Below are 12,913 nucleotides of genomic sequence, written 5' to 3' on the forward strand. Positions count from 1 at the left end.
TTAGTTTTTAATTTCTTAAGTATTTAAGTTGTGGAAAACAAATTATTAAATAACTGTCATAATTACATTTAAGTGTAAAGTAAAATCACAAAATAAAATCCCTCAAATTTTAAGTAAAAAAAATTCATATTTTATTTAGCTAATACCATTAGGCTGTCTTTATGACAGATGTCGGCTATATCTATTGTTAGTAACAGAACACAAGTCTTTAATAGGTTACACTTTAGTTTAGGAATGCATACGCAAGAATACAGAATGATTGACAAGTCATGAGTAAGTGCATGAAATTTTTATTTATTTTTATTTGCTTGCATTTTTCTCAGCAATGTAAATTTAATGCTCAAACAAATTCAGACCGTATCCAGGACCAACATCAGCCACTTCATCAAAGCTTGTGATTACAGTTTGTAAAAGTGCTTAACATTAAAAGAGTAAAGCATTCCACAATTAGTTTACAGAAAAATGTTTTTTACATTTATACACAAATTTACAATAGCAATTTAAATAGTCATTAAAGAATATTTCAGGAATTATTACAATGGCCTTTTATAACAAAAACAAAAATATATACCCAATAAAGATGACAGAAGAAAAAACAGTCTTATAATTTATCAATCAAATGTAACATATCCCCCTTCCCAAATTAACAGCAACAGAAAAACAGTCATTTTTAGCTGGTAGTAGAAAGGCAGTAACTACAATATCACACTGTTTATATTAAACTGGCAATGTGGCACACTTCAATTCATAAATTATTGCTAAAAAATACTAAAAGGGTGTTATTTTTTTCCTTTCTTTTTTATTTTTGCTTTCTTTTTCTTTTCAGATGCTTTCAGTAAAGCTTTTTTTGTCATCTTAGGGCCAGTGGTGGCATTTCCACCTGGTTTTTTAATATTGATATTTTCCTCCATGAGGTCACCTAAAAGTCCTTGTTCTGCCAACATTCTGAGAAACGTCATAATAAATGTATCATAGTTGTGAGTTCTTCTGCAAGCATCAATCTAAAAATAGATAAAATGGACAGCGAGTTAATATAAACAGATTTTATTGAATCTTAGTTATATATTTATCTTAAGTTATAATTATATGAATATAAAGTCTTATACTAGTATTTATGAGGTATAGCTTTCATAGAACATCATAACAATTAACATTTTTTTGTTATATTTAATTGTTTAGCTCAGGGGTCTCCAAACTACGGCCCACGGGCCAGATGCGGCCCGCTATGTCCTCTCATCCGGCCCGCGGAGATCTTTTTGTCCACGGAAAAACCATTTGTTGGTGATGGCTGAGGAACTTTGCCCAGAAAAATCAAAGACATTCCTGGAAGAAGTTGGCCCCCGAACTGAAATTTGATAGTTAATGCGGCCCTCGGACTGAAAAGTTTGGAGACCCCTGGTTTAGCTGATCAATGTTTAACATATGAATTTTTGCAAGAGTAAAAATGAATACCTTATACTTTTTGCGCTTTTCATTTTCTTCTTTAAGACTTGATTCACAAGATTCTATTTCTTTGTCAACATTTTTTAACAAATCTAGCAAATCCTTTAAAACAAGAGCAAAAGTTAATATAAGAAAAAAAAAAATCACAAATAAAGCCATTTAAACAAAATGGTGACAGGAAGAAGCTTTGTGTGCATGTACATCATAATTTTCAATATTGTTAAAAAAGAAGCCTTAAAAGGCTGCTTTTACCTACAATATTTGTATGAATGTCTTACCTTTGGAGTGAAGACGTGGCTTGATTTTCTCTTTCGTTTAAGTTTTGAAGCATCATCACTGCCATCTGATCAAAGAGTGAGGTGCAAGAAATAAAATGTCACCAATGACTTCAATATTAAAAACATAATTACTTTAAGCACTGACCTCTTTTAAAAAACCTATATACACTTTAAAGGACAGGTAAAATATACAATCTTTTGAAAGTGTTACTTCTTTTCTAAGTTTCTGATAAACAATTTAAATTTTTAATGGCTTTTTAAGATATACCTTTCTAGGAAATAAATTATTTTAAATTTTTTTATCCTTTATGAATAAAACAAAAATAAAGAAATAGATAGTTGTATTTGGCTGCCTTGAAAACTTTAAATATACTGTTTATAATAAATATATAAAGTTAAGATTACTTTTTCATGATTTTATAAAAGTATATTTAATCTTAAGTGCCTGTGTTAGGGCCAATATCTTTAAATAATGAATAAGAAAATAAATATTTCAAGATTAAATGCAAAAAAATTGTATCATTCCTACCTGTGTTAGTCCCACTTTCTAAAAATTGAGGACTGCTCTGGCAGGAGCTTGTATTCAAACTTCCGGGAGAGCTGAACCCGCTGCCTATTTCTGAGGCTGTATCTGTGCTCTCATTGCTGGCTGCGCAGGGTGAGCTGCTGAACTTGGTCTCAATGCTGAGGGGTTTGGTGATGTCCGTGCACACACCCCCATTGCTTGAACTCACCTGCACTGTAATTTTTGTTTCTGATGCCGCACAATTTTCAACCTTGACCGTCTTGATCTCCACTTTCACCTCTGTGTTCACATCCATTGGTTCTGGTTTTATATTACACTTTTCATTTTCTTTTATGCCATTTATCCCTAAAGGTTCAGAAGTTACAACAGGTTTCTCATCGGTCAGAGTCTGAGCATCTGATAGAGAACATTGACCGTCTGTGTGAGAAAGTTTATTTAAGGTAGAAGATGACCTAAGTTTCATCTGCTCATTCTGGTTTGAGAGATTTGTGGATGATTTTAGCACTGATGTGTTTGAGTGGGTTGAAACTGAGGCAGTGGTTGACACAGCGCTGTTAGGGAGGGAAGAAGTTGAGGGCGACACAGTTGTCACTGCACTGGGTGAGGGTGCAAAGGTTGGAGGAGCTGTTGTGAAAGTCACTGTCTTTTTGTTCTCACTGCTTTGGTTTTTGCAGTCAGAATCTGATTTTTCACTGGTGGTAGGGGAGACAACCTGCAAAGAAAAAAATTCTATGACTAAAATAAAATAATTATTTTAAAAATATATTCTGTATACATACTGTCAGTTTCAAAATTATTATTTAATTTCAAATAAGATCATTAAGCAAATCAAATTAGGAAATTCCAAGCAAACTTTACTATTATGTATAAAAACAGATTAGTTAATGTATAAAACAAAAAAATATTTACAAAACTGGTTAGTTAAAAAGATATTATACATGATAATTAGCCAGTATTAGTTAACACAGCAAATAAAACAAAATTCAAAGGTGAATTGTAATTTAGCAAGAATCATGTTGTAATAGCCGGCAATGCTTTCTTGGAGCCATTTTAACAATGAGAAACTAAACAAAAGCTTTTTTTTAAAATAACAATCTTGAGTCAGTGAGAAAATAAATTGTTAGCATTTTTTTCCAAAGGCATGTATGCCAAACAAATGAACCAGGGCAGAAAGGCAACAGTTTGTTTATAGAACACCACAGAACCTAAGTAAGAGAGTTTGTATTTTATTGAATTTAAGGAAGAGATAAGCTGTTTGATTTTTATTAACCTTAAGCCATCTACCTCTTAAAAACAAAGATTGTAAAAGTGTAAGTTAGCAAATTTTAGCTTTTTTTATGCCACAAGCAAGCTTATTAACTTGCAAGTGAATTCTAATTCATTTTCATTATGTTAGGTAATTTTTCAGACTACCTACCCTTATTATGGATGTGTTTGTTAAACCAATTTACTGCTGTGTTTATTAAATACATTTTTAAAAATGTGATGGTTTTAAAGTGATGTTTGCCACTGTAATTAAATAATCTGAATGTTTTATTTGTAATCATACTGCTAAAAATGCATGCTTATTGACCCATTCAAGCTGTTAGTTTTAATGTCCCAACTGAAACAATTTTTACTAAATTTTAAGTGCTTGAATCCTAAAAGCTGTAAAGGTTTTACACTATTGCTTGCACCATGAGAGCTGCTGTAAGCTTTGATACTCAAACAGTGCATCAAGCATGTTGTTCAGCGTTTAAAAAATTATAAAACGTAATTTAAAGCTCTTCACTCCCTTTTCCAAAACATTTTATAGTACTTAAGTAAAATTTATAATTTAAGTTAAGTTGATTATTAAAAAAAGATATAGCATTAGAAAACATTTTTTTTTAAATGTGTAATGAAATTAAAGAAATATAATGATATACAGAACTAAAAACTTTATTGAATGGGTGATAGCAACTACAAAAAAAAAACTCTCTGTAATTGTAAACTGAAACAATTTTTTTGGAAAATAATTAAAATAATGTATAACAAGAATAGCAAACAAATTCCAACAATACCCAAATAGAAAATAAAAAGCTTCAAACTTAAGCAGTAACAAATTATAAACAGAAAGAACAAACTAAAGTTCTGAGCTAAATTTTCTGGGTCCTTAAACTGAAAACTTGTATTACCTTTGTATCCAGCAGCTAATTTTGGTGTTCAAAGGAGAAAAAAAGTTATACAACCTTGTTTAAAATTGAATTATTCAATGAGTTTTTATCATACTTCTAGGGGATTTATCATACTTCTAAAACATTGGCATGATCTACCAATATAGTTATTTAGCCAGATTTCTTAAAAGGTAATAGTTTTAGTCATAAAATACATTCAGTATGTGCCATTTTGTTATGTTTACATGTTCACCAAAAGTTTAACAAATAAAATTAGGTGCAACATTATTACTTAATCTTTTTATATTGAAAGCAGCTGGCCCTAATGATTAGTTAATAGCACCTACAGTACTTATAAAAATCTAAATCATCTATATACTTTAGTGATCAATTAACTACCCCAGAAGTATGATATGGATCACTAATCAAACAAATTTTTAAAATTACTTTTACAAGAAATCTAAAGTTAAGCTACAGTTTGAGAGAATGCTTTGCAAATGGACAAACCATGAGCTTTTTATAAGCCAGAAAAAAAAGATTGAAAAAGAGTGAAGATGCTTGACAATTACAGACAAGACAACAATCTCACAGATTAAAATGTTTTAAAAAACAAAACAAAAATTATGTTCACATCTGGTGAGCAGAATTCAAACTAAAAGCAGTTTTATCAAGGATAATAAAGTTAAAGAGAAATTGAAATGTAGATCTAAAAATCATATTATAACTTCAATTTTCTATTTTAAAAGGAACATTTGTAGGTAATATGTTGTTCCAATAGCAACATCAGCGTTACTGTGTCTGAAGCAACAGCTTAATTTACAGCTCAGACAAAATGGTAAAAAAAACCACTCTTCTTAAGCTTTTGTTAGTACATCAGATGTGTATGTTATCCGAATTAACAGGACAAAGAAATTCATGTAAAAAAACTATAAAACTTGTAATTACAAGGTTGAAAAAAGATTTAAAAACAGTACAAGCAGACATTTTATACATCAAAAGAAATAGAACATTAAATTACAATGCAAAAAACAAACAAAACAACATGAGACATCACTTACCAAACCATAACACAAACCCAAACACTAACCTGTTGTAAAGCTTCAAGTACAATTTTTCTGTTAGTTTTTAAGGTCAAAAGTTTGTGTTCCAAAAGCTGGCGCTTGTCTGGTACCACAGCCATTAAATTAAACCGAATATCATGATATGGTTCACTGGAAGCAGACGTTAAATGCAGTTTGTAATATACACAAAATGTATTTTATTAATGCTTTCCCAAGTAAAATTTACAATAAAAGTATATATTTCAAATTTTCTACAGCCATTTAAGTTAATTAAAAGCTCATTGTGGTTTGGGGATAATAATTATATAAAAACTAATATAAACAAAATATATTTCATGCCATGTTTCTATTATTGTTAGTATATGTTGTCTTACAAACAAGCCTAATTTATATAAAAGAATCAATTGAAAAAACCTCTTACCCTCCTGTTGCCATGCCAAGTCTGTCAGTAATAACACGTCGAAATTTTTCTGTCCAATCTTCCCCCTTTTCCCATGGACCTTAGGAAAAAAATGAAGTCATTTTGTGAAGCAGAAACAGGAATTTTAAAAAGGTGAATATAAACTTCACATACTCAGGGGTGCCACTCATTTTTTAAGTGAATCCTGAAAATGAATCCCAAAATTTTACCAATCCTGAAACTAAAATTTTAAATTTTTGAAACCCTGAAACTTAATTCCGCGCGGAATTTCAAAATAAAATGGACTATTATTTCATTATTTTCTGAGACATTTGATTCATATTATGTTCAATTTACATTCCTTTAAAATGGATTTATTTTCTTTGTAACAAGCTTCAAATAAAAATTAATCTTTAAAGGATTGTGCTTACAATAAAATTAGTTTACAATGTTAGTCCCATCTCTAGGCCTACCCCATAATGTGCTATTGTAGAACTCCCCCCCCCCCCAGCCAGCTTTTATAACATAACTATTTAATTTTTTAGAACTTCCTAGCTTGAGTTAGTGTATAGTCAGCCAACTGTTAAGTAACAAATGTTTTGCTAACCTCTATGTCTTGTTATTGAATAATAATCCCACTATATGCAGACCCTTAATAAGATTGTCACTGTATTAAAATACAGGGTTGACTTACTGTAGCTATTCAAGGCTTTAATTATTATCAGCCACAACAAAAACCTTAAACCCTGTTTTGCCAATCAACCACCAATGGGGTCATCCATAAATGATGTCACGCTTTATTGACGATTTTTACCTCCCACCTCCCCTCGGTCACATATCGTCACAAAAAGCCAGACCCCGCCCTCTAAAATGACGTCACACCTCAGCCTACACCCCCCCCCCCCCCTAAAAATTGCAGTCGAATGTTTCTTAAAATACGATATTTTTCCAAAAATCTTGCTTGACCTCTGTCAACATAAGAGTATTTTAATCAATTCTCAATTCCTATTACACTTTATTGAAACAATATTCTAAAACGCGAAATAACGGCTAAAATTCGTTTTCTAACATAGCTTTTGGTTAATGCAAAAGTGTGATGTCACACCATCTGAACCCCTCCCCCTCATGACAAAATTACGGACCCCCTTCCCCCTACGAGTGTGACGTCATTTATGAACGACCCCAATTTCAATCGTGAAATATCGTGGAAGTTTTAAGTTCATGTCGCGGAATAACAGAATTAAGTTAATTTTAAAAATAATTTTAGAAGTAACTACGCTAGTAATACTCATGTCAGAGATGTAGCCGCCCGACTAAGTGAAAAGCTGATTTTGTTTTTTACAAGCGGTTGTGAGGGGGCAGTGATAGCGGCTATTTTCTCAGACGCTGTACTTCAAGGTTTTTTAAACATTTCAATGACGTTTTACCAAAGTAAAAAAAAAAAAAAATTAGATGTAGACCCTGCTAGATTGTGTAACTAAATTATAGCAGGCCTACATATTTTGTTTAATGATATAAAACGATGCAGTTCTAGTTTTTTTTTTCTTGAATCTAGAAGAAGTCCCTTAATAAAAAAATAACCACGTTAAAATTAAACAGCGCTTGTACTTGTAGAACTGCCTTGACCGAGAGACACGACTCAGACTGTGTTCACGTGGTCTCGTGACGTAGGTCTTACGGTCAGCGCGACCTTGAAGAAGCGGGTAAGAGGTAGTAAAAATACATAAAATAGTCCTTCAAATAGTTTTTTTTTTCTTTTCTTTTGGTAATACCAAATACAAAAAAAAAAAAAAATTTTTTTTGATCGGAGCAAAATCTTTCGGTTGTTTTTTTTTAAAAGACGATCGGCGATGCTAGTGAGCTAGATCTAGTAATTGTAGGATTTAGTTGTTTTTATTACACAGCCTAGCGATATCCCATTGATGACATCACGTAAATAATGCGAGTTTTACCCCCAACCCATATGGTAATAAATAGCCAGACAACCACACCACGAATGACATCAAAAAGTTCCGTCTATAGCCTCACCCATCTGATACAGCCCATTTGTATTTGGTCCTTGGCGCACGCGTGAGATTGTTGCTGACGTCATTTACTATTCATTTTTTTCGGAAAAGGTCATTAGCGGGAGTGTTGACGATAAAAACGATTTTTACAATGCCAAAATTTTCAAGCTTAAAACGATCTAAATTTTTTTTTTTAAACTGCAAACCCGGAAATTTTCAAACTCAAATCTTGCGAATCCGGAAAGGGAAAAAAATATGATTCTCCAATCCGGAAATCCGGGATATCCCGGAAAAGTGGCACCCCTGCATACTTCCATTTAACCAGAAAAATTCTCAAGTGCTTTGCATAATTTTAAGCCATACCATGATCAATCGGATGTGGTTTCAATCCATCTAGCTCAAATAGTCGACCATGAATAGGAACATAGCTGACAAAGTGAAAAGTTTCAGAGTCCATTGTTCTTACACTTGAAAGGCCGGCTTGCTTCTCTGGTAATGGTTTACTATTCTCAGGCCTAAAAAGAACAAAGCAACAGGTTAATTATAGAAAATTATTTCAATGAACTAAACTAAATATTTTTTTTTTAAAAATAATGAATTAAATTGACAAACTATTTGATTCAGTTTAAAGAAAGGAGTTAAAAACAAAATAATTTTGAAAACTTTCATAAAACATATTGTATTTCACTCTTACCTAGCAAAGCTGTTGTGGACTCTTGCTAGTTCTGGCATATTAGCTATAGCGTAACCCTTGTCCTAAATAATAATGTGATTAGCCATTAATATAACATAGCAAAATTGTCTATTAATAAAATCAAACAGACTGGCTTGTAAAGTAAAATAAAAATTGCCAAAGCTTTTAGAATGGCTTTACTTTTTACCGTAATTTCAAATTTGAAACCAAATCAAACAGCACTTAAGAGCACAAAAGTGATTTTAAATACAAATGGAACATAAATTAAACCTCTGGTGACATTGAATATGTAAAATCTTTAATCAGGTTCAAAGTTTTCCCAAGTTTAAGTTTGTTGTCACAATTCAGCAAAACACTAAGTAAAGCATGTGTGGCACAGGAGTTGGGAATAATCTGGTGGAAAATATATAAATAAATCATAATTGTGTTTCAAAATGTGAAAGTTTTAAGTTCAGAATAATGATATATTATTTTATGGAGATGAAATTACACGTTTTAAAAACAAATGACCATGAAAGTACTGTTTCATAATCCGCTTGAATTCTAAGGGATTTTTCAAAGGATATGCAATTACAAGTTACACAAATGATTTTGAAACTTTGATTTTAAGTTTATATAGAATCATATTTACCTGCTGGGCAAAAAATATATTATTAACAGCATCAGCATCTGTTACAAATGATTCAACTTCTGTATTTGTTTTCCTCCGACTTCTTCGTTCTTCAATCCAACGGAACAAAAAAATAAAACCATAAACAGGCCTGAAATTTAAAATTTTCAAACGATTAAATTAATTAAAATTTAAATATTACATGCTTGCATCTAAATAAGGTGTAAAAATGTTACTAAATGGGTTTGTCTTTGAACCACTTAAGTGTTAATATTTAATAAGCGGTATTTTAAACAAAATCATACAATATGACTAGAGATTTTAAAATACATTATTTTGCATTAAATTGTTTTACCCTTCCATTGGTTTTTGCAGGTCATAAATTTCTTCCACCTGAACTCCATTCACACCTATAAGTAGAAAAAAATCTAGAATATGTTGCTTGTTGTAAAGCTGTAACTAATTTTGTTTTTTTATCAACATGAAATAATGAACCAACTTTTTAACAATGCATACAAAATAAGAAAACTTGCACAACATTGTAAAAAAATAAGTTATTTGAAAAACATACCGAAATCTTCTAACAGCAATGTGAACAGGCCTGAAAATAAAAATCCATTTAGAATCTATATTCATATTCATATATTCTAAAGATCTACTACTATACTACTATTACTATACCACATTCAACCATAGTGTTTAGAGATAATAGACAGTAGAGTAGATTAAAGCCTCCAATAGGCGTTTTCCGCTAAATTTTGCAAAATATTTGGTTACAAAAATGTTGGGTCACGAACTATTTTGGAAAGAACTATCAATTCCCCCCCCCCCCCTCCATTCCCCATCACTGGTTGCTGTCCCTCAACAGCACTTAACACTAAAAGTTTTTATTTTAGTATATTACACAATTAGGGTAATTAGGGGACAGAGTGGTCTAGCAGTAGAGAGCTGGACTGCTAAGCCGTTCAGACCTAAGTCAGTTCTAGTCTAGACTCTAGACTATGTTGAAGTGAGTGTGTACTTGTAGCAGCAGACACTGCAGTAGCCTGAGCAGGTGTAGCCAAACAAATATTAATTTGTAAAAATCCAAAAATTTACATTAAAAAACTCATAAAAATAATTAAAAAAAAACTTTAGGCCTAAACTACCTAAAGCCTAAAAAAAACACTCAAAAATTACCAGGATCACTTTCTAGCTCCAGCCACCCTTTATTCATGTCTGTGTGTTTTAATTTTTATATTGTTTTACATTAAAAGATAATATTCAAATAGATCTATATTCTAAATTGCGTAAGTATTTCTTTTAACATGTGTCTACAAACTCATTTAATCACTAATAAATCACTAGATCTAGGTCTAGATCTAGACTCTATATTTATTTTATTTGACGGAAGTATACATTAGCAGGGGAGATAACTTGTTTTTTTTTGTTTCGCCAATTTACTTCATGAATTTCCCAATTTTAATAATAATTTGTTTATGATAAGCAAGTAAAAATTTAAACCCCAAATTATCATTGTAAAAATACAGTATTAACTATACTCTGTCTTAAGGATACATTTTCTGGAAAAAAACTGCATTGAAGCTCAAGCAATCAAAAGAGTGAAAAAATATATCACAGGTCTTCCCCAGAGTAGGCTATATAAACTATATAAGGAAGAGTTGCGCGGATCCTAAGTTACGAATATCTTTAGTTTTGTGTTGCGGTCTTGCGGAGGTAGATGTTTAAAACATATTAGTTTCCATTAAAACTCATTACAAATAATCGTTGCAAGCTGGGGGTAGGTAAGATATGTAATTCTGCGACATGTGACGTCAGAGGGAAGTTAAGGGGCAGTTTTTTTTCTCTCCGGGGGTAACCCACATGCAGAGGCGTACGAGGTTTGCGTTGTAGGGGGAGCGAAAAGAGCAAAAAAAGGCGCCGAATTTTTAACACGTTCTATATACGTGTAATATATATATATATATATATATATATATATATATATATATATATATATATATATATATATATATATATATATATATATATATATATATATATATATATATATAATTACTAACTGTATGTCATTACTTCGCTATGATGTAAAATAAATTGAAAGTAGCACTCTGAAGAAATAAGAAAAAACACAAAATGTAGGCCGACAAAACAAAAATTGTATCAATCTAAACAAAAAAATATATATATACACACACTACAACCAAAAACAATGAACGTAACACAATCTGTTTTGTAATTCTTGTAAAAAAAATTTCTTACATAATAATTCCTGGGAAATTATTTAAGACAAGTGAAATAGGGGAAATAATCACTCTCTGAATATAAATATGTATATATCTACACATTTAATTATAAATGTCAAAACAAATAAATAATTACTTTAGAATATAATGAAATTGTTTAACACTATTTTTGTTTACAAAATGTTTTTGTCTATAATCAGAATTTAGTATATCGTCATCATAAATGCTAAAATATTAAGCATAATGAAAGTTTTTAAAATCAGAGTTGGTATAAAAGCATGCTTTTCGATATAATAGAAAAACATTCGGAATAGCAGCCTACATCTAACTAATTAATGGTCTTTTAGTTCAGATCATATATTTTTAATTAACTGCTGCTTCTTTGTGTTCTTTAAAGATCATTTTTTAACATAGTATGGGTTAGATCACTGTATTGATCACATACCTTTTTACTGTTAATTGCAAAAACAATCTTCACGTTTTACGTTTAAAAAGCTAATTTTCTGGCGGCATGGTACTTTGGTATATCATTACGCGTTTTTCTACATGTACTTAACAGATCAGTTCGGGGTGGGTTGGGGGGGGGGGGCGGGGTTCAACTTCATTCACCACTGTCCGGTCACTTTAGGTCAATTATCCAACCCAGTGTATATCTAGGTGTGACATTAATGTCGCTCTACACAATTGTGGTGGTGAGGTGTGTGTGTGGGGGGGGGGGGGGGATAACCAACTCAGAGTGAAAATAGCGTCAGTTTTTAGATGACTGTTCTAAACATACACATATATTACACAAATATATATTACACAAATATATATTACAGAAATAGATTTAAATAAATAGCAGTGGTATTATGACTATATTTTTTTATACAGAGAGGTCCATGGGGGAGGGGGTTGTAACTGTTTCATATAATTTGTAATCGTAATCACATTGCAATGCATCGTAATGGTTATTTTTAGAATGGCAAACTGATGCAGCTGTTAATACGTGTTGTAAACGTAGACACTACTAGGCTAGTACAATAATGTTTAATTGCTGCATGAAAAGAAATCTTGTGATTTACATAGATGTGCCGACCAAGAATATTTTTTTAACAAATATCATTGTTTAAAACTTTGAGTTTAAAAAGTTTCCAAAAAGGCGCCACTTTGCTGAAAATGGCCAGAGGGGGAGCGGCCGCTCCCCCTGCTCCCCCCCCCCTGCGTACGCTACTGCCCACATGGCATGTCCATGGCATCTCCCCTTGAGCCGGCACCAGGTTATTTAGCGCCCTAGGCAAAACTTATTAAAAGTGCCCCCCCCCCCGCGCAATTGTTTTCGTGCCCCCTGTATTATCAGAGGCGTAGCGACCCCTCCCGGCGCCCGGGGACAAGCTTTCGATTTGCACCACCCCCCTCAAACTTTCAATTTGTTTTTCCAACCCATTTTGGCGCCCCCCTACGGACAGCGCCCTAGGCGACTGCCGAGTTCGCCTTATAGGTAGCGCCGGCCCTGATCCCCCCTCCCCCCCCCC

The 12,913-nt window shown here is 32.2% G+C and overlaps 1 protein-coding gene across 2 annotated transcripts; it reads right to left on the reverse strand.

Annotated features, from left to right (window-relative positions):
- Positions 1 to 277: 277 nt before the first annotated feature.
- On the reverse strand, positions 278 to 10,545 carry LOC131939481 (ubiquitin carboxyl-terminal hydrolase calypso). Of its 2 annotated transcripts, XM_059297805.1 has the most exons (14): positions 10,333 to 10,545; positions 9,725 to 9,754; positions 9,509 to 9,563; positions 9,175 to 9,304; positions 8,814 to 8,936; positions 8,544 to 8,605; positions 8,213 to 8,364; positions 5,865 to 5,943; positions 5,470 to 5,593; positions 4,404 to 4,418; positions 2,251 to 2,959; positions 1,722 to 1,786; positions 1,453 to 1,545; positions 278 to 1,001 (listed from the first exon to the last, which is right to left on the reverse strand). In XM_059297805.1, the coding sequence occupies exons 1-14, from the start codon at positions 10,367 to 10,369 to the stop codon at positions 780 to 782; spliced, it is 1,896 nt and encodes a 631-aa protein (XP_059153788.1). In that variant the 5' UTR covers positions 10,370 to 10,545; the 3' UTR covers positions 278 to 779. The 2 variants fall into 2 exon arrangements, with proteins under 2 accessions (XP_059153788.1, XP_059153789.1); XM_059297806.1 differs by lacking the exon at positions 4,404 to 4,418.
- Between the last annotated feature and the right edge of the window lie 2,368 nt (positions 10,546 to 12,913).

This window comes from Physella acuta, unplaced genomic scaffold (genome assembly GCF_028476545.2).
Source record: "Physella acuta isolate Inbredline_101_S28 unplaced genomic scaffold, ASM2847654v3 ptg000281l, whole genome shotgun sequence".
Lineage (NCBI taxonomy): Eukaryota > Metazoa > Mollusca > Gastropoda > Physidae > Physella > Physella acuta.

Bases quoted from the DNA above. Each gene is read 5' to 3' on its own strand.
- LOC131939481 (XM_059297805.1), bottom strand. From the start codon at position 10,369: ATGAATAAAGGGTGGCTGGAGCTAGAAAGTGATCCTG. The intron at 9,305-9,508 runs GTAAAACAATTT...TTTAAATTTCAG, and splicing joins CTGCAAAAACCAATGGAAGG to GCCTGTTTATGGTTTTATTT. The intron at 5,944-8,212 runs GTATGGCTTAAA...TTTTTTCCTAAG, and splicing joins ACCACATCCGATTGATCATG to GTCCATGGGAAAAGGGGGAA.